A 27,932-nucleotide genomic window follows, 5' to 3' on the forward strand; every position below is an offset into this window, starting at 1 on the left:
TCTAGGGTATATCCGCAATATGTAGGGCATGTGTTTATCCTCATATGTGTACCTAAATAATATTATTCCTTTGTCTGTGCTCTGTTTTATGCACATATGTGCACTACATACATTTATGACAAGCGTTACACAACCCGCGATATGATGCAATTTATGATCCATATTAGCTCTCATTTTCAGGTAATTTGATAAGCGTTTTCAATTTCAAATGTTGCGTAGTTACAATATATATATATACAGACATGTATTGTACACAAATATATTATTCTATCGTTATTGTTTGTCTTTTTTATTAGTTATTTGCAGTTATTCGCGACTTAGACTTTTTTCCAGATATTATTTTCGCCATCTACATACAATACATTCACATCAAATTTGATTAAGATCATTAATCTATAGTCCCTGAGCCAAGCCTAAATTTCGTCAATCAATTAGTCTCGAATAACACCTATAATGTTTAAGTGAGTTGTATTATAGCGCCAGTTGACGTTTTTAAGCATTGCTCGAGTTTTAGAGAAAATCGGTACATTACAATCTGATCCCGGCTCGCGGGCTATTAATCGTGAAAAGGTAACAAACAAACAGATAGACTTTCGCATTTGTAATGTTACTATAGATTATTATCTACACTTGTTTAATTAATCAAGTGTAGATTGTATGTAATCGAATCAGTATTCGATTTTATTGACTAAATCAGAATGTTTCACAGCTACCTACAATGTCACTTATTTTATTGAAAACATATCACATATTTATTATTAAAACAACTAAAACTCAGGTCAGCTTTATGCGTACATAGTACTATATATTATATAGTAAACTAGCTGTACACGCGACTTCGTCCGCGTGCAATTTAACTTTATATTCCTAAAAGAAAAGATGTTTTCTAAAATAAAAGCAGCTTAAGTTACTTCTTATTACATGCTGATGTAATCAGCTACCTGCCAAAAAAAGTCCCGTCAAAATCGGTCCACCCATTTCACAGATTAATCGGAACAAACAAACGTCGTATGTACCTTATTTATATGTATTTATATTCATGTAGTAAAAAAGGGTTATTTCAATATTACAAACAGACACTCCAATTTTATTTATATGTAATCTACTTACGTGCTAAATATATAACAAATATACGAGATATCAAAATATTTAATCAATTAATATAAAATATTAAATAACTGAGGGTAGGTATGTAGGTATTCGTTATGTACGTCAGAGTTCAGCGTAGCGCGTAGCTATTCGGGCTGATATACTGGCTTTGTATTGTACAGGATACAAATAACTATAGCAATAAGAATGGTACATAGAAGAATATCAGTTTATTATTTTGTGTGTCCATATTATTACAGCGCATATAGATGGAACTTCGGTAATGTTCTTTGTCTATGACATCAAATAAGGAGAAATGTCTGCTGCTCATTATAGTATATATTTATAGTATATATACCAGTATATTAGGAGCCGAATAATGACTAAAGTCATTATTTTCAATAACTTTGTTCTTTATGTGGATAGTGGGTACCGCCAAGCAGCTTGCTTTGGAAGCAGATTTGGTCGTAAGGTGAGATATGACCGTGAAATTAGATGAGAGCCGCATAACATCGTATGAAAATCAATTCATCATGTATTACGAGCTTTTCATGATATCTGAATGAATCCATGAACCTCACGTTCATGTATTCTACTACCAGGTGGACTGCCGCTTGTTGGCCATTCAAGTTACTGAAAAAAGTTCCCCACACTTGTCTTAGTAGGAGTCGTCAAAAGTATGCAAAAGATATTAATAAACCATTTTTTTCATCTCCTACCAGCAAACAGCCCTTGACTTAATAGAAAACTAGTAATAAAACTACGTACATAAATGTTAGGTACATGTTATTTCAAATAACTTTAAGCGAGCTATTCCCTGAATAAAATAAAAGTGGGTCGACCCGGGAATTCCGGTTCAGCTTGGGCGTTATTACAAACGTCGGTACCTAGAACTAACTTGAACCAGGATACAATAGATGCGGCGTAGTTAGGATGTTAATTAGAGTCGTGCCTGGATGGGCTCTGTATAGTTACATACTAAAATTATTTGGGTAACAGATTTTCAAAGAATTTGATCTTAGTTGTACAAATTTTATTTCCAGTTTTATATTGAAAGATGATGCCATAATGAAGTTATCAAATAAATATTTATCTGTCTGTGAGTACGAGATGCCTCAAGCAGAGAAGTTGAGTATCATTGGATACTATCTTTATACATAGCTTTTTTATAATCTGGATATATAAACCCACGCAACTGGTGTTCTATTGACAACGTATTGAGCGCTGCGAGCGAACTATGCTGTACCGTTCTATCTCATGCATTTAGCAGCGATGGATGGGCAGCCTGATTACATGATCGATTTGTTTGCAAGTTATCTAGACTTCACAGGTCAGGCCTGCGCCCTAGAACGGCATCCGGGTCGACCTGGGAGGGCGGAGCTAAGGGCATCGGTGAGAGATGCTACGATGTAAATTGTCGATATGTCGCCACAGAGGACGCCTTTGTATTATAATGTAAAATAGAGTCTGGGTTTTTAAAATTGCTTTTAGTAAACAGAATGGGAGTGACTTGAAGATAAATCACTTCTTAGATTGTTACAAATAGAAATAGTACAAAATAAAATGTATAGTATTCAGTTTAGTTAATAATAATTATAGTAATTAAGTTAATCTAATTATAATCTAATAAATATAATCTAATAAGTTAAACTAATTCGAAATCTAATAGTAAGAAAAATATAGTTGTTCAGTTCACGGTGTCTGTTGATTAACTGACAAATAAATAATTTAATTTTCTTGTAATTTAAATTCAGTGGTATAGTACTATAGCGCCCTCTATACTTGATATTTTATACAGGTTAAAATTAATCAACGACACATTCATCCATATTACATATATTCAAAAATTTAAACAATCTAAATACATTGTATAAAATTTTTAGTACTTATTTATGGAAACAGTTTGAACGAAAATATATGTCAATAATTATAATTATCATTATTAATTTAATAATTATCATATATAGGCTGGAAAATTATTTCTTCCGTTATTTACATGTATTCTGCAAGCAAATTAAGGCGAAATAATTAATTGTAATAAAAATAAACTTTCTGAAAAAATATAAATGGCACAAAGAAGACCTTTTAATTTTGATCTCTTGGCAACACTACAGTAGAGCCGTGCATGCGTTGACATTCTCAACGGGCAAAATAATTTCTTCACTTTGTTCGGCCATATTGCTGCCCTGCGTCCACTTGCGTGCGTTCAATCATTGGATTCATAAGGTAAGATTCATTAAAATCTTTCTTATTTTTAATTTGTGCTTCTTAAAATCCTCATTAATATCACTTCGAACTTTTATGTGCATCATATTCTCCACATCGGTTTCAAAATCGGTTTAAACCTATTGCCACCTTGACTCTGATTATGTGTGTATTTGAGCCCCGGAGCACGAGGGATATACTAATTGCATATTATTCTGATTCCTTGCCATATATATACAATTCAACCGTTGTAATTTTTCGAAAATTTAATATACACAATTTTTTATGCTTACCCTCATTTAATAACTGAGTATAATATCTATCTACTTATTAGAAACAATATTATTCACTGATTGCATATTATGTTCCCGTAAATGTCAGAACAATTATTATAGTTTGTCCATTACAAATTAAATGTATACTATATTATGTCTATTTGTTGATCTTCCTATTAATATTTATTATTTCAATAATAATGACTTGCTTAAGTAAGTGTTGGGTAGAAATGTAATTTTTATAAATGTTCAAAGAGTCAATATTTTCCGTACATATTTTGTATAAACGCATTTGTTTTGAGAATATGTTAATTTAGATAGGTTACAGATTTATTTCTAACAGGTATACTAACTACATATAATATTTTGTTTGATATGTTTGTATACAAAATAAAACTAATTTGAATAATAGAGGAGTGAATAAGTGATTTGATCTTGTGAAATGAGTTGATGTGAAAATAACAACAGGCACCATTTGTTAGTTTGAGTATGTGTATGTATGTTCAGTAGATGTGGAGTCTGTGTAGACCTCAGCGTAATCATCACAATCGGACTGTTTGTGTTAAAGTTTTTTGATGTTTTATTATTGACCTATTTGTATGTATAAGATAAGTTATGATAGTGGTTGAAATCAGTCTTGGTATGACGATAGTGACTGCCTTCCATCATTCAATTTGGATTGCTATTTTCAGAGTAGCAATATTTTAACATACAAATATTTTTTTCATGTTTTCAATTTTTAATTAGTATTATTATCAAATATCACTAATATTTCAACATTTACTTTAAAATTGCATCAAAAATTTACCACTGCTTTCACATTAATTTATATACTTTTAGATTTTTTGGACAACTATGTATAATATAATCTAATGTTAATGTTTATATTATTTATAAAACATGGAAATCCACAGTCAATATATATCATACAATTAATGGCATCCATGTAGATAATTTTAGCAAAATGCCACTTATGTTTGTTATTTTACATCATCATAGGTATTATGGAGCCCGAACAATCAGAATTAGTATCTAAAATAAATATTTCTGCATAGTTCATTTAAATTGTCAGTCGATCGATTATTTAATTTATTCAAATCAGCCCTCTCTATTAACTAATTTAAATCTCAATCGAGCTGTGTAGAAATATCACTTTTCATGAAAATCGGTACATGGGTTCCATTGAATATTCATATGTTATTAAAAAGGCCTAAACATATGTATAGTATAGCTAAACTTGCTGTATTTGAAATGCATAGTGGAACAATTATTTAATCTATTAAAATAAGTCTTTTTTATTAGCTAATTTCAATCTCAATCAAGGGCAAGTGGAAGCTGTGTAGAAATATCACTTTTCATCAAAATTGGTACATCTTTAAACACTAATATTTTATTAAAGAGAACTAAACATGTGTATAGATTGCATAATTAGTATCTAAAATACATATTTCTAATTAGTGTATTTGAAAAGGTCTGTCAATGAATTATTTAATCTACTTGTATCAGCCCTCTCTACTAGCTAATTACAATCTCAACTGATAGCAGGAGTATTCTGTGTAAAAATATAATTCTTTGTCAACATTGCTACCTTTGAAAATTCATATTTCATTCAGAAGAACTAAATGTGTGTATAATCAGGTATTCAGTATCTAAAATACATATTTCTACCTGGTGTATTTGAAACGGTCAGTCAATCAATTATTTCATCAATTAAAATCAGCCCTCTCTATTAGGTAATTTCAATCTCAATCGAGAGCAAGAGGAAGCTGTGTAGAAATATCACTTTTCATGAAAATCGGTACATGGGTTCCATTGAATATTCATATGTTATTGAAAAGGACTAAACATGTGTATAGTATAGCTAAACTTGCTGTATTTGAAATGCATAGTCGAACAATTATTTAATCTATTAAAATGAGTCTTTTTTATTAGCTAATTTCAGTCTCAATCAAGGGCAAGTGGAAGCTGTGTAGAAATATCACTTTTCATCAAAATTGGTACATCTTTAAACACTAATATTTTATTGAAGAGAACTAAACATGTGTATAGATTGCATAATTAGTATCTAAAATACATATTTCTAATTAGTGTACTTAGGTCTGTCAATGAATTATTTAATCTACTTGTATCAGCCCTCTCTACTAGCTAATTACAATCTCAACTGATAGCAGGAGTATTCTGTGTAAAAATATAATTCTTTGTCAACATTGCTACCTTTGAAAATTCATATTTCATTCAGAAGAACTAAATGTGTGCATAATCAGGTATTCAGTATCTAAAATACATATTTCTACCTGGTGTATTTGAAACGGTCAGTCAATCAATTATTTCATCAATTAAAATCAGCCCTCTCTATTAGCTAATTTCAATATCAATCGAGAGCAAGAGGAAGCTGTGTAGAAATATCACTTTTCATGAAAATCGGTACATGGGTTCCATTGAATATTCATATGTTATTGAAAAGGACTAAACATGTGTATAGTATAGCTAAACTTGCTGTATTTGAAATGCATAGTCGAACAATTATTTAATCTATTAAAATGAGTCTTGTTTATTAGCTAATTTCAATCTCAATCAAGGGCAAGTGGAAGCTGTGTAGAAATATCACTTTTCATCAAAATTGGTACATCTTTAAACACTAATATTTTATTGAAGAGAACTAAACATGTGTATAGATTGCATAATTAGTATCTAAAATACATATTTCTAATTAGTGTATTTGAAAAGGTCTGTCAATGAATTATTTAATCTACTTGTATCAGCCCTCTCTACTAGCTAATTACAATCTCAACTGATAGCAGGAGTATTCTGTGTAAAAATATAATTCTTTGTCAACATTGGTACCTTTGAAAATTCATATTTCATTCAGAAGAACTAAATGTGTGCATAATCAGGTATTCAGTATCTAAAATACTTATTTCTACCTGGTGTATTTGAAACGGTCAGTCGATCAATTATTTCATCAATTAAAATCAGCCCTCTCTATTAGCTAATTTCAATCTCAATCGAGAGCAAGAGGAAGCTGTGTAGAAATATCACTTTTCATCAAAATCGGTACATGGGTTCCATTGAATATTCATATTTTATTGAAAAGGACTAAACATGTGTATAATTCAGGTATTTAGTATTTAAAATACATTTTTGTACCTGCTGTATTTGAAATGGTCAGTTGATCAATTATTTTATCTATTAAAATCAGCCCACTGTATTATCTAATTTCAGTATTAATTGTGAGCAAGAGGAAGCAGTGTAGAAATATAAATTTTCATCAAAATTGGTACATCATGGGTTCCTTCGAACCTTGATATTTTACTGAAAAGAACTAAGTATATATACATGTATAGATCAGGTAATTAATATCTAAAATACATATTTTTATCCTAATGTATTTGAAATGGTCAGTCAATCGATTATTTAATCAATTAAAATTAGCAGAAGTGGTGTAAAAATATCACTTTTCATCAGCCTTAGTACATGGGTCCTTTGAACAATCATATTTTACTGAAAAGAACTAAGTATATCTATACATTTGGTAATTAGTATCTAAAATACATATTTATATTTACTGTATTTGAAATGGTCAGTTATCAAATATTTAATCTATTACAATTAGCAGAAGCGGTATAAAATATCACTTCATCAGCATTGGTACATGGGTTCCTTTCAGCATTCATATTTTATTGAAAAAAACTACACATATGTATAGATTGCGTAATTAGTATCTAAAATATATATTTGTATCTAGTGTATTTGAAATGGTCTGTCAATAAACTATTCAATCTATTAAAATCAGCTCTCTCAATCGATAGGAGAAGGAAGTAGTGTAGAAATATCACTTTTTGTCAACATTGGTACATGGGCTCCTTAGAACATTGATATTTTATTGAAAAGAACTAAGCATTTGTATCATGTAATATCATATAAATATAAACATGTTATTAACTTGTTGTATATATATTTCAGCTTTTACTTACAGTAATTATACTGAAACTGAGATATAAGAGATACAATTCTTTGATATTCAATAAATATAAATACAATCCATAAGTTGTTAGTTGGGTGGCAATGAATCCTTTGTTATAACAAAGAGATGACATAGTTCAATGACCTAATAAAATATTTCTCAATTTTTTACTTGTTGACTGCTACCTGTACTTTCTCGTCGTATTTGTATTATGTACTAACATTCAATAATGCCATTCTATTATTTAAATTCATGGAGCTGTACTTAATGCGTGATATTTAGTGTAAGTGCAGTGGACACCTTCATTTCTTAATCAGTTGATTAAAAAATCTGTTTGACACAATATATATATACTATATATAGTGGTAGGTGCATACAGTATATACAAAAAAACTGTATGTAATAATTACTGTATATAGGTATATACTGCTTGTTAGTGTTCATGTTGCCTCAATGCAAATAAAGTTCAGGTGGACTCCCATTGGCTCTATTGGTTGCTATGCCCCGCCCTCGGGAGATGAGGAGCTTAGCAACCAAATTCGCCTATCAGTGCACCGGAACGTCAGTTGCATTTTGGCAATCGAGGAAGACTAACTGCTTGTATACCAGCGGCTGCAATATCGGTTAATTAGGTAGGTCCTTTTGATATTACTTTTGTTTGTTAAAAATTTATTATATCGCTTAATATTTTTTAAAATCTCGTAATTTCTGGAGTTATAACAATAATATTTTGCTTATTAATATTTTTGTCTTTAGTCAGATATATATTTTATTATCCAAAATTTCGTATTGTAATATAAAATAAATGGAATAGCCGATTTTTTGGATAAGTCCAAAAAATTGGCAATTCCATTTATTTTCTAAAATATTTTGCCTTATAGTATTTTGCCTTGTAATTTTGTCTTTAATAAATCAGTTGTCTTTTATTGTGATTTAAAATCTTAAAATTTAGTAGTATAATGTTAAATCGTCGAATCCATATATTCGACGATCTTTTGGAGTTATATTTACAGTGTTATACCTTATAATGCTTTGTCTTTAATAGTCAGCTAATTTTTTGTGTAATTTAGTCTTAAAAGTTAGTAGTATATAATATCAAATATAATATATGGGTTCTCCGATCATTATATCCACAATATTTTGCTTTATAATACTTTTGTCTTTTAATTCTTTTATCTTTAATCTATATCTTTTTTTATTTTTTATACCTTTTTCTATCTAATATTTTAAAATTTTTATTCACAATATCAAATAGGAATATAGGAAGCGTCTAATTCTTGGAGTTATATGTTACCCTGTTAGGCAAGAACATAATATAATATAATATAATTTAGAATTATAAGTTACGTACTGAATAATAAATAATACTTTTAGATTAATTTGATTTAAATAATACTGAGAATTTGTTCCAGAACTAATCAAGATATATAGTTAAAACAAAATTATAATAGAATTCGTTAATACTTTAACTAATTAATTACCTACATTTTACATTTTAAAATATAATAACTTCCTAAATAAACGAAACTATCATTTAATATTGTTCAGTGACATTATAACGTTATCTTTGAATACAATAATGCTCAGGCACTTTTGACAATCTTGTATTGCAGATAATATTGACCTTTTAAAAAGTTCAACCAATTCTGACGCGTGTAGCGTAGCTTAATATAAGTCATACGTTATTGTGCGTTGAGCTCAAATCACTCTCTAATAAAGTAATCGTTTTTAGTTGCATACAAAATGAAAGTGTACTTTTACATAAAATTACAAATGAATTTCTATTTATAAATAACATAAACCTTAATAAGGCAAGCTAAAATTAAATTCTACAAAAACTTGTAATGAAAATAAATTATTAAAATGTGACTTAATATTTTTATAAAGTGAAAATGATTTATATATGTATAGTGTGATTTGTAGATATACATTTTAATACGAAAAAAATTTAATCAGAAAATGAAGCGTAGAGTTCATATTTCAATCAAATAACCAATTTAGCGTATTGCAAACTTATTTATAATAATAAAGGAAAAACTAAATGTAAACGAAAAATCAAACTTAAAACTAAAATTCACAATAGTAATTAAACGGAAAATGATTTACCTTTATAAATCCTAACTAATGTACAAACAACAAAATTCTGTTTGTTCGTTACTCTAACACCTACCGCAGAGTCCATTATGGTGAATTTTGGAGCATACAGATAGATATTCTGGAGACCGTTAATTTTCTTTTTTCGAGAAACGCTAATATTTATAGGTTTGAAGTGGTGATATTATTTTTTTATTTTCGGAGTTGAGGAATTATTGTTGACTATAAATGTTTTATTGAAATGAGAACAGTGAAAAAGTTTTACATTATTAAATGATCTATATATAATAGTTTGTCCTGACTGATTTATCAACGTATAGCAGGCTATACGTTGATAAATAATAAAGATTGGATGTACCAAATTTTGTACTTAATACTTCAGTTTAATATAAGTTCATATTTAGACATTTATAAGATATTACGCTTCTCGCATAATTTCTTATAAATTTATATTACTGTTATTAATATAATTAAACTGTTTCATTTTTTTGGATATTTAATCCCGACGGGAGAAAAGGGGTGGCTTTAGTACAAAATGATGAGGTAAATTCTTCAGATATTATCAGTGATGCAATTTATAATAGAATCAACCACTAAGGAAATTCCACCACAAAAAGGACAAAATAAGCAGAGATAAATACTTTCTATGTATTGAAATAGAAAATGAAATTAATTTTCCAGTACAAATGCAAAATACTAAGTAGTTTTAGCAGTTTGTATTTATAACTCGTAATTATAAAATACTTTTGTTGTTCTTAACTTCGAAATTTAATAACTATTTTTTTTAAATACGATTTACTAATATCCCAACATTATATTACCAAAGCTTGAAAGTTATAACTTCAATTGTGTCAAAATTAGTAGAACCTACAGAGTCACAGAGATAGTATTTCATTTGTTGACTAAAAGCAATAGTATTCGATTACTGTTAGCGAAAATTATTCAATTTAAACATTCCTTTTAGCAATCAGAAACAATTAGTATAGAAATGTGAAATATATGCCTTATAAGACATATACAAATTTGTAACCGTCGCCAATAAACATGAACATTACAAAATTGATTTTTAATCCCTGTGATACTTCTCACGTGTTACTTTTCATGACTCTGGACCGTTTTTTATAGAATTACTTAATATTATTCTCAAGATCAAGATATTAAAAATATTCGATAATTAATTTGTATTTTACCAAGAAAAATAAGTTCTATAAAGTAATTCTAATATTTTTTTAGAAAACAGTCTTGTTTTATAAAATATATTTAAATACAAAATGGAAATAAATATTTTGTATTTTGCTTACAAATCTTATTATTTTAAAAATGTTATATCTCCGAAAATAAAAAAATAACCCTTGTATGGAAATTACATAGTTCCTAGGACGAAATTTCATTGTTGCTGATTAGACATAATTTAATTCTTAGTTACTCTAAATTCAACCACCAAAGCTATTAACGGATGGAAATCCAGTACAAAATAAAAAATGGACTGATCCTAATTAAAACAGCTCTCAAAGCAAATTTAAAACAGCTCTCGCTAATACCCCATTACGCTTTCTGTTTATACCTTAAGGTTAGCTGGGAGAGAATGCCATACGGCATTAAGCTCGCCTGTTGTACAAATTTTTTTTTTGTTCAATAAAGAATAAATAAATAAATAATTAATTATATTATAAACATAAATTAAGGGCAGATATTTTCCTCCCTTAGAAGGTTAAAAAAACAAATAAATGCTTCCAGCTTTAACTTTAATATATCAGCTTTTAGTCAAAAACAAATAAACACTATTTTTGTGTTTTTAATAAATAAAACCGGTTTATACAAAGAATCCGACATTTTTGAAGCCTAATCGAAGAATGAAATGTAATCGAAACCACTCAGCAAAACAAATAGCCATATAAGAACTTAATCACTTTTGTAAATTCAGCCTCAACGATAGAGAGGGAGTATAACAATTTGTTTAATCTGTTTGAAATGGTTTTGAATTTACTCTTCGACGAGTGGTCGAGTAAAGTCTGACAATTTTGTTTATATATGTGTATAAATAAAAACTTAATATACATATTTTTAGGCGCAATTAACGAAATGTCTGGATAAAATATTTTCGGTATGAAATAAGTTTTCACTATGGTGGTGGAGTTTTTATAAATGAAAAATATATTTTTAGAAAATTAACTTAAGTGACATTCTGTCTAAATGCACGACGGTATATTTTTAAATAAGCGTAATGAGTAGGCAGGTTAATAGTAGCGGTACTTAACTAAGCTTTAACAAATCGACTTATTAGTATAAATACTAAGTTACGTCGTAATACTTACGTTACGTAGTACTTTAATGTTCTTTGAAGTATTGTCAATCAAAGAAGTCAGTAAGTAAGGAATGGTTAAATATGTAGAAAAAGAATACCGCGTTACATTTCTTATTACTTTAACTACCCAAGAAAATTAGGAATGAAGGAATAGAGATGTCATCGGTTTGTTGTGACTCTAAAAACGGTAAATCTATGATTTAGAGTAAAATATGGATTCACCTGTAGACAGGTCACGGCCAGGATGGTGGTGACCATTACAGTAATCAATAAATAATCAACAAAAGGTGGCAGGTGCATGTTGGTTTCTGAGAATGCTCACGCCGCTTCAAAAACAACAAATCATGTGTGTGCAAGTGTTCTCGCGAGTTTTAGAGCTCTGTCGTGATGATAAGGAATACTTGGGTGAAAGATGCAGATTCTGTTTACTTTTAAGACCTATTGTTTTTTGAAAATATTCTTAAGTTAATTGAATGATGTAATACAGAAAGATAAATAAACTTGTATTTTTATTTTTCAATTTAGTACCCCGGGTTTTTTTGAACTTACGATTAAGTCAAAGTATGCAAAAAAGGAAAAAATACGTTCTACATGGCTTCTGAATCACATAATGGTTTCGTTACATGCCGTATATAACATTCTTTGAACTTATTTAATTCCCGATTCATCCCTTATCCTATTTCTATGACGAATTTGAATCCTTAGTTTTCTATCTTTTTCTCATGCTCAAGTCGTATCCATTAGGCAGAACTTGGTTATCACCCGCGTCATACTTATAAAGAAGCGGCAATCAGCGACTTCACGGTCATGCATTGCATGGCTTTCTACAGGTCCTTATTTTTGTACGATGAATCTATAAAGGCTTGCCAACATCTATAGCTGCAGCCAACAACATTACAAATATGTATAGATTTTGACGTTGTTTTACTTGCTACCTGTTACCAATTGATTGATTGGTAAGAACACCCGTGCGACGAGGCAGATCGCTGGTGTAGCATATTTACTTGATTTACTTAATTTTATCATTTTTATTTTGTATCAATGTTTCGTAAATCACCCAGTTACATGTTAAAGAGTTTTTGTTCTTACAACCTACTTTTTCAAACTTGTTTTCTGATTTTGTTTGCCTTAGTTTTATTATTATCATATATTACAGTAAGCGGTTTTGAATACTGCCATAAGCGTCTCTTTTTGTCATATGGGGATTGGTAGAGGATATAAAAAAAGCCTACCTACGCTACCCACCTGCATCAAATTATAAAGAGAATAGCTTTAATTTTTGATGTTATGGATAAATTAAAAAATACTTACGAATTTTATAAATTCTTAACAATAAAAATTTATATTAAGCGAGTACCATAGAAAATTTGATTTTTAAAAAGTTTAGTTTAATATTAGAATAATTACGACTGTGCGAAGCAAGGCCTATATTATTTTTAATAATATAGATTCCTTATAATAATTTAGATATACATTGTATATTGTAAGTAATACGCAAAAGCAACCATGGACTGGTTCATAATCATTGACTCTTATATCTCTATTCGCTGACTATCTTCTATTTCTCTCCGCGAATTATTGAATTAAAATTTCAATCGGATTTATTGCGACTGTTGCATTTGTACAAATAAAAATCTCTAAAGTTCAACCCCTAAAGATCCAAAATACGATTAAAGCTTTATTGCCTGTTGCACAACGTCATCGCCAGTTCTGAACGGATTTTAATTACAATATTCCCATTGAAAGGGTTTACTTCCATGTTCGTTCCAAACAAATTTAATATTAAAGTCGCTTTTAGTTATGGAACGAAATGTTAAATTAAGTTGTGCAACATTTCTATGCTGTGCGAGCTTTCCATTTTAATTAATGTTGTAGAGTGAAATATATTTACTATTATTGCAAACAAATTTGTTGCATAGAGCTTCGCGTATGCGCTTTAAATTCTGAATTTCCCTGAATTTGAAGCACGCTTCGAAAGTTCAATATAACGTTGCGAATATTTACATTGTGCGCTGTTGCCTTTGTAAATGAATGTACAATGATTTTCCTCCATGCAAGACCGCTTTAGGGATTTTTAATGGCATTATACATATGCTATTTATACTCGTCTATGGCGCACTAGTTTCCAAATGATGTTTCATTTGCCTCATTTTACAATAAATTCTTACGTTTTTCGACGTTCATATAGAGTTTACACATTAGTGTTCATGTTATATAAACATGTTGTTTAAATCTGGTAATTGTCAGTATTATAAATAGAAATCATTATAAGAATAACTAATCTAACATGTATACTTATTTAATTTGTAAAAACATAGTGATGCGGCGTGGGTACGTGGGTCGGTTTAACTTTTTACCTAATCTTGTGTTATATTATGTTCTGTTATTTTATTATTAATAATTTTATGACTTAGGTATGTATTTGAATTGGCTTGCGTTTTTTTTTTTTCATTTATTATGATGCTATAGTCTGGCCTTTACAGCTTTATCGGACGAAAAAGGGAACGAGTGCATAGGGCACTCGAAACCTTCGGAAGGACATATTGAGCAACTGAAAACCAATTTCTGCCTAGTGCCTTGCGAATGTTGCCACAACATTATTAGCAACGAGCGACTTTATGAGCAATACAATATAAGCTACTCTCAATCTTAATTTTACCAAGGACTACTACTTTTTTAGGACCTAAGAGCTAATAAGATGATGGTCCATACAATACTAACCTCACTGTCAATTATATACATGAACAACATTGCGGTATCATATTATCGTAACAGGACGCTTCTTATGCGACTCATATGTTGCCATACCGAAGAACTAAGATGTCCATATCTTATAATTATTGCCTGCCTTGTCTCATTGTTAAACTGAAATAGTTTGCAAGGCAAACTGCTTGGCGGTTCTGATAGTTAAGGCACAGTTACTCATGCAGACGACATTTTACGATGTCTACATCAGTCAACGTAAAAAACGTAAATGTATGATTACTCTATAATTGTTAGTAAATACTTTCTTCTCAATTAGGAAATGTTATAAATCCGATATTATGCCGGGATCACTGTTAATAGGACGTCGTCATAACAGTCGCTCAATACCCGCAATTATACTTATAACAGACTCTAAAGGATTTGTTTTCCATTCCTTTGCGTTTGTTTTATGTCACGCGATATGGCTGCCAACCTGTGGATTTTAATGGCTATTTTTGTAATCTATAACAGGATTCAATCCCCTCTTGGTTATTAATATTAACATCCGTGTAGTTTGTACCTATATTGACCTATCGACTTAAAAAAATTAAAAACAAAACTTATTTAAAAGAGAAACACGCATGTTTCTTTCTCGTTCTTATTGTGATGAGAGAGCTTTCCGAATGAGCGGTAGATAAAAGAAGGATAACTGACTATTCAAGCGTTTAAATTAGGTTTATTTGAATAAAGGATTTTCTATTCTGTATTATACAATTTATTTGTACTTACGCTGAATGAAAGCATAGCCATAAAGAGACCGTCTCTAGCATTACACCTTAATTAAATTATAGATACGGTCCATCGCTTGTCAATTTGTGACTCGCTCTAACGTTTTAACAGTTTTCATCAAGTTAGTCGTCACTTTGTCATTTAGGTTTGGCTAACTTGTTTATATCAGATGTTAAAAATTGAAGTGACCATTACTAAGTTAGTTTTGTCACATATTGAATAAGAAATGATAAAATGACTAGTACATTTTTTTCAACTTTTATTTATAAATAGATGTGTCCGCGTGAAATTTCAACATAAAATATAGCCTATGTATTATTCTGATGTATAAGCTATATTATTGTAAAGTTTCAATGAAATCCGTTAAGTCGTTTTTGCGTGAAAGACTAACAAACATCCATCCATACTCACAAACTTTCGCGTTTATAATATTAGTAAGATATTATAAACAATAATAATAATATAAAATAAGAACAATAACACTGGACAATTCAATAACAAATTTAGTTTCAAGGTAAGGGTAGTAGATAACTGATATAAATGTTTAGATTTATATTTTTTGCACATACATACATGACGGATGCAAACAATCATATTCATGAATATAAGAAACTTGCACCGTGCGAGGAATCGAACCCGAGACCATCGGATATAAAGCGACGTGTTAAACCGCTAGACCACAGTAGCCGACAAAACCTTCCCTACTGCTATCCCCGATACTGTAATAACAGGTATAGTCAAATATCGCGTCATTATGAGCGCAGAGGTAGACTAAAGAGTCTGTTTGCATGCGTATCTCATTTTCAACTATTTTAGTCACAGCTTGATTAGCAAAGTCTTTTTCGATTGTAAGATTGTCAGTGATATTACAGCGTAATAAGCATAACAGTCCTCTGGAATTGCAACTCAGAAGTTGTGTTCGTAATGCTGTTCATGTATATGGCAAATAAAATGCATCACCCATATTTTGCGAGATATTTGAATCAAATAGCAGGTTATTAATAAATATTACTTAAATATGACTAGTTTACTTTATGAATTTTATTACAATTCCCTTACCTTCATCTCCTCCGGGAAGAGATCGACGAAGAAATAAAGAAGGTAAGGGAAACTGTCGTCAATTTTATTTTCTTCTTTTATATCCCGTACTTTACAGCTCTATTTCGTTCCATTGCATTTTACTGCAATCTTTTATGGAATGTTTAAATTGTCAGCTAGGAACAGTTTCATTTTTATGTCTTACGGTCACTTTATAGATATTTACTCCTTTTATTAATTCCATCTACACCTGTTTTAGTAATATATTTTGCGAAAATGTGACCTTATTCTTCTAGGCATTTTTATACAAAATCTTAGTGTACACGCAACTGAAGGGACAGTTTTGGCTTCATCTTTATTTTATTATCTATACATAAAATTGGAGTGTCTGTTTGTAATATTGAAATAACCTTTTTTTGCTCCATGCATATGAATATAAATACGGTACATACACCAAAATAATATTTTTTTCAATTTTTGTCTGTCTGTCTGTATGTTCCGGCTAATCTCTGAAATGGCTGGACCGATTTTGACGGGACTTTATTGGCTACTTTTATTTTAGAAAAATATAGTTAAATTCCACGCGGACGAAGTCGCGAGTACAGCTAGTTGTTTAATATAATTGTTCCCTAATCTGATGAGACTAAATTGAAATCATATTGAGATTATTTTTTAAATATATCTTGCAATATATTTAATAAAAGTATATAGTTAAATTACTTCTTAAATAATATTTAATAGTTTGATTACCACAGATTCATTTAAATTTTTGTTATACCTGATGACTATTTTTTAAAGAATTAAAAGGTGAATAAGTGTGCCTGTTTATCTCAGATTCTTGTTTGCTTTCTTGCAATGAACTTCATCTCTGTATGTTTTCGTAGAGAATTTTTATGAGCGGTCTTTTTAATTCTATCTTAAGTGCACGTATGTGCAAAATAGTTTGTAAAATGCAAAAACTTTTTTGTATTTTACATTTCAAATGCAAAGTACTTTATTGAAATATAAAATTTTTGCTGTTTTTAGCTTCCTTTATTAAATTTATATTTTTTTTGTATTAAACCAAGTCACGTTTTTTTAACATCAATCGTGACAATAAAACGCACAATAATATTGTTTTATTGCATCCAAAAAATAATCAAGGAAATTTGAATTAAAAATTCCCACTTTGGCATCTAGATCCACAGCCAACAGAGCTTTGGTTACTAGACAACTGATAGTATACGTAGAAAACACCCAGACCGATACAAACAATCATACTCATGAATTCAAATGTTTGTGTCGTGCGAGGAATCGAACCCGCTATAATTGGAAAGCGTTGTGCTAAACCGCTAGACCACTGAGGAAGTTAAATCAGTGTTTTAAGTTTAAAAAAGTTCTATGTATACCGTATACCATATTTTAAAAATGTCACAGCTCTTATGTGGCAGTACGTATATTCATAATCACTGGAATTTTGTAGATATATCTGTATAACAGATATACATACTGAATCAGGCTAGGTGAGTTCCACCTCAATGCGTTTACAAATGGGTGGTTTTGGGAGAAAGGGTGGATCGCAGCGTAGGAATTTAACTAGATATTCTGCGAATAGTTTAAATACTGGCGTTTATATAAGTTTTTTATTAAATGCTCACGTGAATATCTATTTTAAACGATATCTTTTAAATGTGTTAAATATGCTCAGTTCTTAAATTTAGAAAAAATGCCTTGATAATTAAGAAGACTCACGGAACTGTTCCACCAGCTGGACATGTATTTATACACATGTGGCCGCAAGCGTAAACTCATTCAGCCGATTGATTCTATATATTGGTCCCTCTAGTACAGGTGGGCGAGAGATTTTAAATAAAGTGATTTGCAATGGAAACCCAACTATTTTTAATATTTAATTATAAATATTCTGACTGTTTTTGTTGTATACATTTTAATTATCTAAATATATACATAATATAAAGATTACAATGGTATCGGTTGTACCATTGTAACTATATAAATGTAACAGGAAATAAAATGTATATTTTTTTGTTTTCACACAGCCCTATCTAGTACCATATGTGCTAGATAACGATATAAATATTTAGTTATATATTGTTTTGTATGTACATATATAGACTACATATAAAACACCTATTCATACTCACGGACACAATACAATGTTTGGACCGTGCGAGGAATCGAATGCGCGACCATCGAACGTAAAGCTTTGTGCTAAACCGCTAGTCCTGCGAGACAGTTTGTTTAATATCATAATATTCTACAAGCTTTTTTTTTCAAGTAAAATTCACAATAATCTTCATAAAGAATTTTATAATTGGAACGTGCAGTGGATATAGTTATGTGATACCACGACTCGAAGGAGTAAGAGTGAGAAGATCGTTTCAGAGATATTTTGGCTTCTTAAATATATACTATTATGTTTTGGAGTGATGGTGATCGGCCTTTCTCAAACGACTTGGAAGAGGACGTTATTTACTAATACTGGGGATCAATGGTCCGTTGGAAACTATGTGTTAAGGCTTGTCGAGTGTCATCCTTGCGGTCCCCATGAAACTATTGTGATTTGGTCACTATAGGTCAACTGACCTGATATCATCATCACAGCCCCACTACTGGTATAACATTAAAGGAGGTGCACATTAAATAATCATCCCAGTGAATGTATCATTAAAAATATCATGTAGTTTATGAAATGTTAGTGATATAAAATACCTACTCTCTATTTTAAAGTTACTAAAAAATGTGTTGATCTTTTTTAAACTATTAAATCAATTCATTTTAGATATGTGGTTTTTAGTGTTTATAAGGAATAAAAGTAAGGAAATATGACTTTTTGATATAATATAAATACATTTCTATGTTGAAACTATTTATTTATTTATATTTTTAGGAGCTTAGGATCACGATAGTAAGCAGGTTAGCTACACCGTATCATCGAAACACTTTCTTTATATATTAAACATTCTAAATACAAATATAAGAATTTCTTCTTTAAACTTTTGTAAACTAAATAAATTACAGTATCTTTCAATAGCTAGCTAGACGTCTTAATTAAAAAACATTTTTTAAAACTATACAGTCTAGTGAAAACGAGTATTTATTATTTTATTTTTATTATCATAAAACATCTTTAAATTTATATTATCAATTATTTAAAAGAAATAATTAATCCTCCTTAATTTAAACTATATATTATTTCAGTTGCAGCCGTCTTCTGTTAATTTCTTTTCGACTTTTACTCTTCAAACAAATTCTTCTATAATGGGTGATCGGAAGAATCCCATTATGTTTGGTCCGGAATGGCTTAGAAATATATCGAGTAACCCTGAAGGTGCCGGTTCATCAAATCAAAATAATCAGTCAGGAATAGCTGGCAACGGGCCCAGCTCGGGCGGTCCAGCCGCCGGCACAGGCGCTTCTGCCAGCGCCACTCCTAGCAGTGGCGCCACAGCGGCCCCTACCAGCCGTGCGCCTACACCAGGCACCAGTACATCCACATCCACATCTTCATCAGCGGCTGCGTCTACATCCACGGCTGCAGCTGCCTCTACATCAAACTCTACAGGATCAACGCCAAAAGTCCGCTTGGCCAAGCTTCGGTATGTTAAATGGGTATTGTTTTCATGGAAAAGAATTAAACGTTGATTTTTAACATTTTTTATTGTAATAGACGATTTCAAACAGTGTCTTTCATAGAATTTTTTTCTTTCGTCATATTCTCATCAAGGAACATTGCTACTATGTAATGCGCACAATACGGTTATTTTATGTAATATTAAACTTTAAAAAAAATATGTCGTAAATAATTGTATTTTTCTACCACTGGAACATCAAATAGTTGTAGTAGAACGTCATTTACGGTAATTTACAGACGGAGGTAAAAATCCAGAAATATGTCATCACAGTGATTAATAATTACGTGTTCATGTTAGGGTTATTTTGGATTTGACAGAACGATAGCAATGCCACCTTGAATACACCTTTTGTGCTCACCCAATTTTAAAGTTCGCTATTAATTCCTGATGTCTTTAGGTGCAATCTGTTTTATTTCATCGTGTTAGAATTTTCCGAAGAAGATATTCCCGTACGCGTATGAGTTGGCTACAGTTACATACAATATGTAGTGCGTTTTCCTTTTATTATTGATAAAATCTGCAGAACTACCCTTTATTATTATTTGTTTACCTATATTGACCATGAACTTTCGACAATTTCGTGCGCGTGAGCATTTCTTGACTATCTGTTGTTAGTCAAACGATAAATTAAAGCATCTATACGACGCCCTGTGATATTTTATCAATAAATTAAGAATATAATAATAGGTTGCAAATTATAAATATTGTGTTACTTAAAAAATAAAAATAAAAATATTTAATTAATTCTCCTACTCAACATTAAGTTGAGCTTTGTTAAAAACATGTTACGTGAACATTTCGTCCTAATTTAACTAACCGTTTTGGTTCCGGAATCTAAATCGACACTTTGAAATCACACAAGTACGCACATGGATCTACAAACCAGTCACATCATGATATTCTTATAAAAAATGAAATATATGAATATAAAAATGATTACACTTTAGAAATCTGTACTACTGAACTTGTATTTTCTATCTCTCTCTCTCTATCTATCTCTGTCTTTCTCCCTCAGTTGTTATTTAAACTTCGCCTTTAATAAGCGTTGCGTTTTTATTTTTTAAAAAACCTACCTGAATCTTTTTATTCGCTGCTAATCACTTTAGTTGCTTTTGACATAATGAAACCCTAAATTAAATAACCACTTAAGGTTTTGTTTAATTTATTAATTTATGAGTAAATACTATAATGTATGTATATATGTACACAATGAAATTTATACTAATCGTCTTCTACTAGCTGACCTGTGGAACTACTGCGGCATATTTTAGTTTTTTATTGCAGCATCGCTCCTATTGGTCGTAGCGGATACTACATAGCCTATAGCGTGTTGACCAACATTAAAGCAATTTTCAACATCGGTTCTGGAGATAATAACTTCACAAATTCAAGACCTTTACCTCTTCATAATATTAGTATAGATGTGCGTCATGCAACCCACGCATGTACCATTTTCTATAACCTGAGGTTGTCTGTAAAAGATTGCATAGCAATAAAATCACTAAATATAAAATCACACAATGTACGCATATTCAGCGTTAAGAACTTAAAATAACTTTTTTTCAGAATAAAGTTCTGAATACAGTTATATTTGAGTTAAAAAAATATGTAATTAATTAATAACATCTGGAACAGCTGGTCCAAGAAGTTTGATATCTCTTGGTAATTTCACTTTCGCATGTTATTGATAACAAGAATAAATAGAATTAACAATGATTTTGTTTAAAACAGATATGGCAGAGAAGAAATGTTATCTATGTATGACAGAACCCTAGAGGCTCCACAAGAATTAAAACATAACGAATTTCTTTATCAAATACGCGGGAAAACGCCATTGGCTCTACATAGCACCACATTTCAAGAAGACGGAGTGAGTTAATAAAACTCTCTTTATTTTATATTCGCTCTTATTTATTTATTAAATTGCAATTGTATAATATTTTTTCTTATTTATCTTTTATTAATTTCTATTCTATTAATTTTAGTTAAAATGTTGTATCTGAGACATAAATTATTGATCTTGCGTTTAAAACAGATATATAAAGTATATACAATGACGACATATATTTGGTTACCACAGCCCATAAATATGAGAAGCGGTCCGCCTCCCGGTCACCACGGCCCAGGAAATGATAGGTACAATCAGAACCGTGGAGGGCCCCGAGGTGTGCCTATGGTGGACAACAGGGGTAGACCTCGTATGCCCTTTATTCGTCATACGTCGTCTGGAAGGTGAGTGTTACATTGATTTTGCTGAAAGTGTTATATCTATTGGATCACATTGTTAAATATCATGAGTAGGGAAGGGGAGTGGTAATGTGGAGTGTTGACCCTAAAGCAATGTACCATATCAGGTTGACAATCAGTTTCTCCTGGAAACCATCATTTTAGTTTTTTTGTTTAAATTGTCTCTCAATGGGCTAACTGACCCGAGCTCATACTCATAGTTCTCCTCTAGTAGTTCTGTTCTGCCAGCGTATACAGTTATCGCAGGCGAGTGCACCATTCTATTTTCATCAAAAAAAAAAGTGGGAGGATATTTGAAACATCATCATTACATAGTATAAAACAAAGTCGCTGTCGCTGTCTGTCCCTATGTATGCTTAAATCTTTAAAATAGCGCAACGGTTTTTGAAGTGATTTTTTAACAGATAGAGTGATTCAAGAGGAAAGTTTATATAAATATATACAATACATGTGCACCTGTGCCTAGCCGGGGCGAGTAGGTAGTTAAATAACTAAACTAAAGACGCTCTTTATAGTGTACTAAAATCGTAATGATTTAACAAGGTAGATATTTAATATGGAAAAACTGTTTACGTTCGAGAATCGCTTCAAGTTTCTATTTACACAGCGACAATTAAATCAAAGTACGTATTACGTTACGTGTTTATTAAAACTACCAGTGAAATAGAATTAATGCTAAGGGTTACTCCGAGGACTATACAGCCTAGATTACAGAGTGGAACGTATAATTATAGAATGAATCGCAAAGTCGTAAATGAAAACCCAACAAAACTATTGTTTTAAAATTACTGCATAGGAACGGGATTCTTTGTGTAGCGTATCTAATAAACGCATGCAACTGATAATCACTGGTAATATACAGGTATTCAAAGAATAGTTCGGGTGAGACGTGTGTATTTTGCGAGGACATAATTAACTAGACTGAACTATTCCCATGTATGTGTTTTAATGTTTGAGTTAACTGAAGCGACGTATGCTTGAGTAAGTTAATTATTAGTGATTAAATGGCTATTTTATACTGGCTATTTATTCATGAATTGCATTGTTATATCGATGAAACGCTGCTAATATTGTTTACTTACTGTACCAAGTATGATGTTAGACTGTATGTATGTGTGCGGTAGTAAACAATATGTAACACTTATGTCTGTAGGGGCCCATGGTATTCGGGGACCTCGAGGGCACCTGGGAGAGAACCATTCACCAATCCAGACGAGGATAACGCTTCTCAACGTCCATGGAGTTCAAGTAATGGTGGCAATTACTCCGGCAGAAATGTAAACGATCAAGCAGACTGGAACAAACAGTACAGGAAGTATGTATAATATTAATCTATGATTATAATGAATATGAATTATTATTATGGAAATATGAATATCGGTAAGGTGAAACTGGATCGCAATACAGTACATACGAGTAGATTTCGCGGTAATTAGTAACACGATTTATAAGTTAGGATAAATATAGATTTTCTTTCACTTTTCTTCAATAGTCTTTATATTACTTCAACATTTGTAGTTTGACTATATAATCATGGTGATTTTATTTTTTCTTAAAAGTAAACGGCATGGTCACAACACTAATTGGAGACAAGCTCGCGAGGAAAATGAGGGGTGGAGGTCATCCGACACGGGCCGGCCCCGAAACCATAACGACAGGTGGAGTGAGCACCCCCATCGAGGTTAGTTCTTAATTTGAAATTACTGATTCATCATTTTTTTATATACATGCTATTTAAAATTCGTAATATACATGTATAAAAGGTATGTGGTGCTAGTTAAATAATTTTAATAATATTAGAGGTGTCATGTAAACTTTTGATAATATTGGTATAAATAGAAATAAATGCAAGACATGTTGCCTGCAAATTAATTTGTCACAATCTGTATTGGATTTGGAATTATTGGCGATGAAAAATTGGTGTTTGTCCTTTCATCTGCTTTCATAAGTCGGAATATATAAATGATAAAATTAATAGTTAAGGACTTGTCACATGTCATTTAAGATTATTATATGACTTATACTATGCATAATAAAATGTGGCTGAAGACGTTGATTGATATTGTAATTATTTAAGTAATTTTTCTGTTGTCTGGTGTTTAAAATAAGAAAAGTAGACAAACATGACAAACCTCAATGTATTAATTTCAGTGTACCGTAAAGTGGATTATAACTAATCAGTTCCTTATAGTGGAGAATAGAAGTAAGAATATATATTTACATTATTTTAATCTTTTAGTACCAGGAGAGCGAGATTGGGGGGAAAAACCTTTGGATAAATCCCAGGAGAAATGGAATTCGAATCGTCGGCCATGGCTAGGTGGCGACCAGCAGAACGACGATTTGCCTGAGTGGTATGTGTAAAAGACTAACTATTGCTTGCTTGTGATAGTGTTGTATTTCGTCTTTCATACTCGTATTTTCTGGGGGTGAAGATGAATGGTGACGTTGTTATGAAGTAGTGGTCTCTCGTGGATAGAATACTTTTCTATCCACGAGAGACCACTACTATAGCGTATACTATAAGCTCATTGCAAAAGTATATTTCAAAACCAGAGTAGTTGACGAGTAACATTCATTGTGTAGTGGATATGTGGATTCTTAATTATTTCTCCATTTCGTTATTTGTCATAATAATCGTGACTATTACGTGTTAGTGGTTAATATATTTTAGATCACAGTCATTCTATATTAACAATGACAATCAAGTCGACTCAAGTCACACGTTATAATTGAAATACTGATGCAGAGAGTGCTTTAGGTGTTTGAAAATGTTCTCCATGAAAAATTGTATTCGTTGTAGTAGTGTGGTAATAATATAAATTATTATTTTGTATAACAGGGCCATGGAAAATGATGAAGCATGTGGAGGTACCTTTGATTCTACGGGAGCCTTTCATGGTTACAGCAATGATGATACTAATCTGCCTAAACCACAAGATAATTCCCACTGTAAGTAAAATGAAAATATACTTATAATTAGAATCAATGGATTTGATATATTTATAAAAGATATAATTTCAGCTCTTAGACGGTCCCGCACGCATGGTAATATTCCTCGGTCAAAACCACCAGTGGAAGAAGGCTCTGAAGAATGGTGGGCTTCAGATAAGGCAAAGAAACTGTCCACAAAGAAATTTGATGCTAGCGACATAAAATTTAATAAAAAGGTATATGTCCCATGGTATTAATAGAGTTAAAAAAAATAACGCTCATTTCCAAGTATTTATTATGTAGCTGTTTAATTAAGTGTAAAATTATTAATGTGTGAATATAACAAAAAATTATAATTACAGCCAGCAACACCTGGAATGGAGCCCATACCATCCACATCAAATGCAAGGACCCCACCCAGGGAAGATCCACAAACATCAGCTGCGTCAGAGAAAGTGGAGACCTCATCATCAGATATGTCAAACAATGAAAATACGATACCTGAGGAAGAAAAATTCAGAAAGCGTAAATTAAAAGTGGAATTCAAGGATAGTAAGACTTTTGATTCAATGGCTCGATCTGATATTAATGTGGAAGAAGTTACAGAGGAACCTGGTAACTTCCAATCTGTTATGATTACGGCAAACAATATTCTGCGCCAGAAACACCAAAATTTAGTACCAGTGGTTCCAGATGGATTAACTAATATGGGAACACATAGGTCACCAATGATGTTGAATTTAATGTCATTGCCCAGTGGAAGTAGCTTCACTGATAGGTAAGCACATTTCTGTTTTCAACTTCTGTGCAAAATATAGTGAAATATAATCAACATTCATCCATTCTGTAGCAGGGATCTTTTTCTTTTATCTAGCGTTGTAGTCATACGTAAATTGTATAGTTTTTATAGTTCTCTTGCAACTTTAATTATTATACAATATTTTATTCTGTACTAACTGACCCGCGCACCTTTCATCTGCAATTTACTTGACATTTATCATTATATTTAGGACATTATACATAATAGTATCTTTTTATTTTATACCCTATCTATTTCGGATGTATGAGCGACATTATTGTAAAGTTCCATTAAAATCCGTTGAGTAGTTTTTGCATTCAGTAGTTTTTCCATGCATCAATCTATACTCACAAACTTTTGTGTTTGTGAGTATGCTAGTTTTTTTAACTTGCCCTTAATTATGTGATAATAGCGTTATTTTTGTAAGGATAGAATGAAATGCAGCTTATAGTATTTTTTCAGTGAATATGAAATGCGCAATCAGCTGGTAATGCCAGAGGATAAGATAGTTGAAGAATTATTTGACATGACTTTAGAGGACAAGGATCCGATGAATATTCCAAAGATGTCTACTGCTGGTGCGATAATGCACTCGTCAGGTGCTGCCATGGCTCCTGGAATGGTAGTAATCACATCAATGGCTCAAATGGGAAATTCCCATATGCAAATGAGAATGACTAGTCCCGTACATACCAACCAAGGTTTGGCAATGAATAAGTCTATGCTGGCTTCTCCTATGCCTGGAATGGCAATGTCTAGTATGCAGCAAGTCGGTATACCAAACTCAGCCCTATCCGCATCATTGGGTTTGGCAATTCCATCCTCGGGTTCAAATATAGGTATGCAACTACAAGGAGTACCACCACCTATGCTATCAAATTCGAATATTAACAATACAAACATGGGTGCAGGTATGCTATCTGCAGGAATGGGAGGTATGCAACCCGGTGGTCCAGGAATGGGCGGGGGTATGCAACCTGGTGGTCCAGGAATGGGCGGAGGTATGCAACCCGGTGGTCCAGGAATGGGCGGAGGTATGCAACCCGGTGGTCCAGGAATGGGCGGGGGTATGCAACCCGGTGGTCCAGGAATGGGCGGGGGTATGCAACCCGGTGGTCCAGGAATGGGTGGGGGTATGCAACCCGGTGGTTCAGGAATGGGAGGAGGTATGCAACCCGGTGGTTCAGGAATGGGAGGAGGTATGCAACCCGGGGGTTCAGGAATGGGAGGAGGTATGCAACCTGGTGGTTCAGGAATGGGAGGAGGTATGCAACCCGGTGGTTCAGGAATGGGAGGAGGTATGCAACCCGGTGGTCCAGGAATGGGAGCGGGTATGCAACCAGGTGGCCCAGGAATGGGAGGCGGTATGCAACCTGGTGGTCCAGGAATTGGAGGGGGTATGCAACCCAGCGGACCAGGAATGGGAGGGGGTATGCAACCCAGCGGACAAGGAATGGGTGGAGGTATGCAACCCAGCGGACCAGGAATGGGAGCGGGTATGCAGCCCAACAGTCCAGGAATGGGGGCGGGCATGCAGCCTAGCGGTCCAGGAATGGGAGCGGGTATGCAGCCCAGCGGTCCAGGAATGGGCGGTTTTCCATCAGGTGGCGGTCTATCAGGAATGGGCAATCAGTCACTTAATCTCGCCAATAATTCTCTATTCTTGAATCAAAATACTAACCCGCCACCATCTGGGGTAAGTTTTTTGTATTCATTGTATTTTTATTGTCTGCCAAGAAATATGATTGGCAATGTTCAGTATATATATAGCTTGTATAGAAAAACAATAAGATAAAGATAGTTTTATAAAGGTTTTTATAAAAAAATACACTTAACACTATTAATGATTGAATTTTAATCTATACATCTATAC

At 31.9% G+C, this 27,932-nt stretch overlaps 1 protein-coding gene across 1 annotated transcript in view; it reads left to right on the top strand.

Moving 5' to 3' along the window:
* Positions 1 to 3,235: 3,235 nt before the first annotated feature.
* LOC131853139 (GRB10-interacting GYF protein 2) overlaps positions 3,236 to 27,932 on the top strand; it is a 62,772-nt gene continuing 38,075 nt past the window's right edge. Inside the window, exons 1-11 of the mRNA XM_059203961.1 lie at positions 3,236 to 3,315; positions 19,646 to 20,043; positions 21,811 to 21,949; positions 22,160 to 22,311; positions 23,480 to 23,641; positions 23,886 to 24,007; positions 24,566 to 24,680; positions 25,169 to 25,278; positions 25,351 to 25,496; positions 25,623 to 26,038; positions 26,522 to 27,755. Coding sequence (XP_059059944.1) covers positions 19,706 to 20,043; positions 21,811 to 21,949; positions 22,160 to 22,311; positions 23,480 to 23,641; positions 23,886 to 24,007; positions 24,566 to 24,680; positions 25,169 to 25,278; positions 25,351 to 25,496; positions 25,623 to 26,038; positions 26,522 to 27,755 — 2,934 coding nt within the window. The 5' untranslated portion in view covers positions 3,236 to 3,315; positions 19,646 to 19,705. The remainder of the gene's footprint in view (positions 3,316 to 19,645; positions 20,044 to 21,810; positions 21,950 to 22,159; positions 22,312 to 23,479; positions 23,642 to 23,885; positions 24,008 to 24,565; positions 24,681 to 25,168; positions 25,279 to 25,350; positions 25,497 to 25,622; positions 26,039 to 26,521; positions 27,756 to 27,932) is intronic.

The sequence above is a fragment of the Achroia grisella genome, unplaced genomic scaffold, assembly GCF_030625045.1.
Source record: "Achroia grisella isolate CSIRO2021 unplaced genomic scaffold, CSIRO_AGI_Agris_v1 utg874, whole genome shotgun sequence".
Lineage (NCBI taxonomy): Eukaryota > Metazoa > Arthropoda > Insecta > Lepidoptera > Pyralidae > Achroia > Achroia grisella.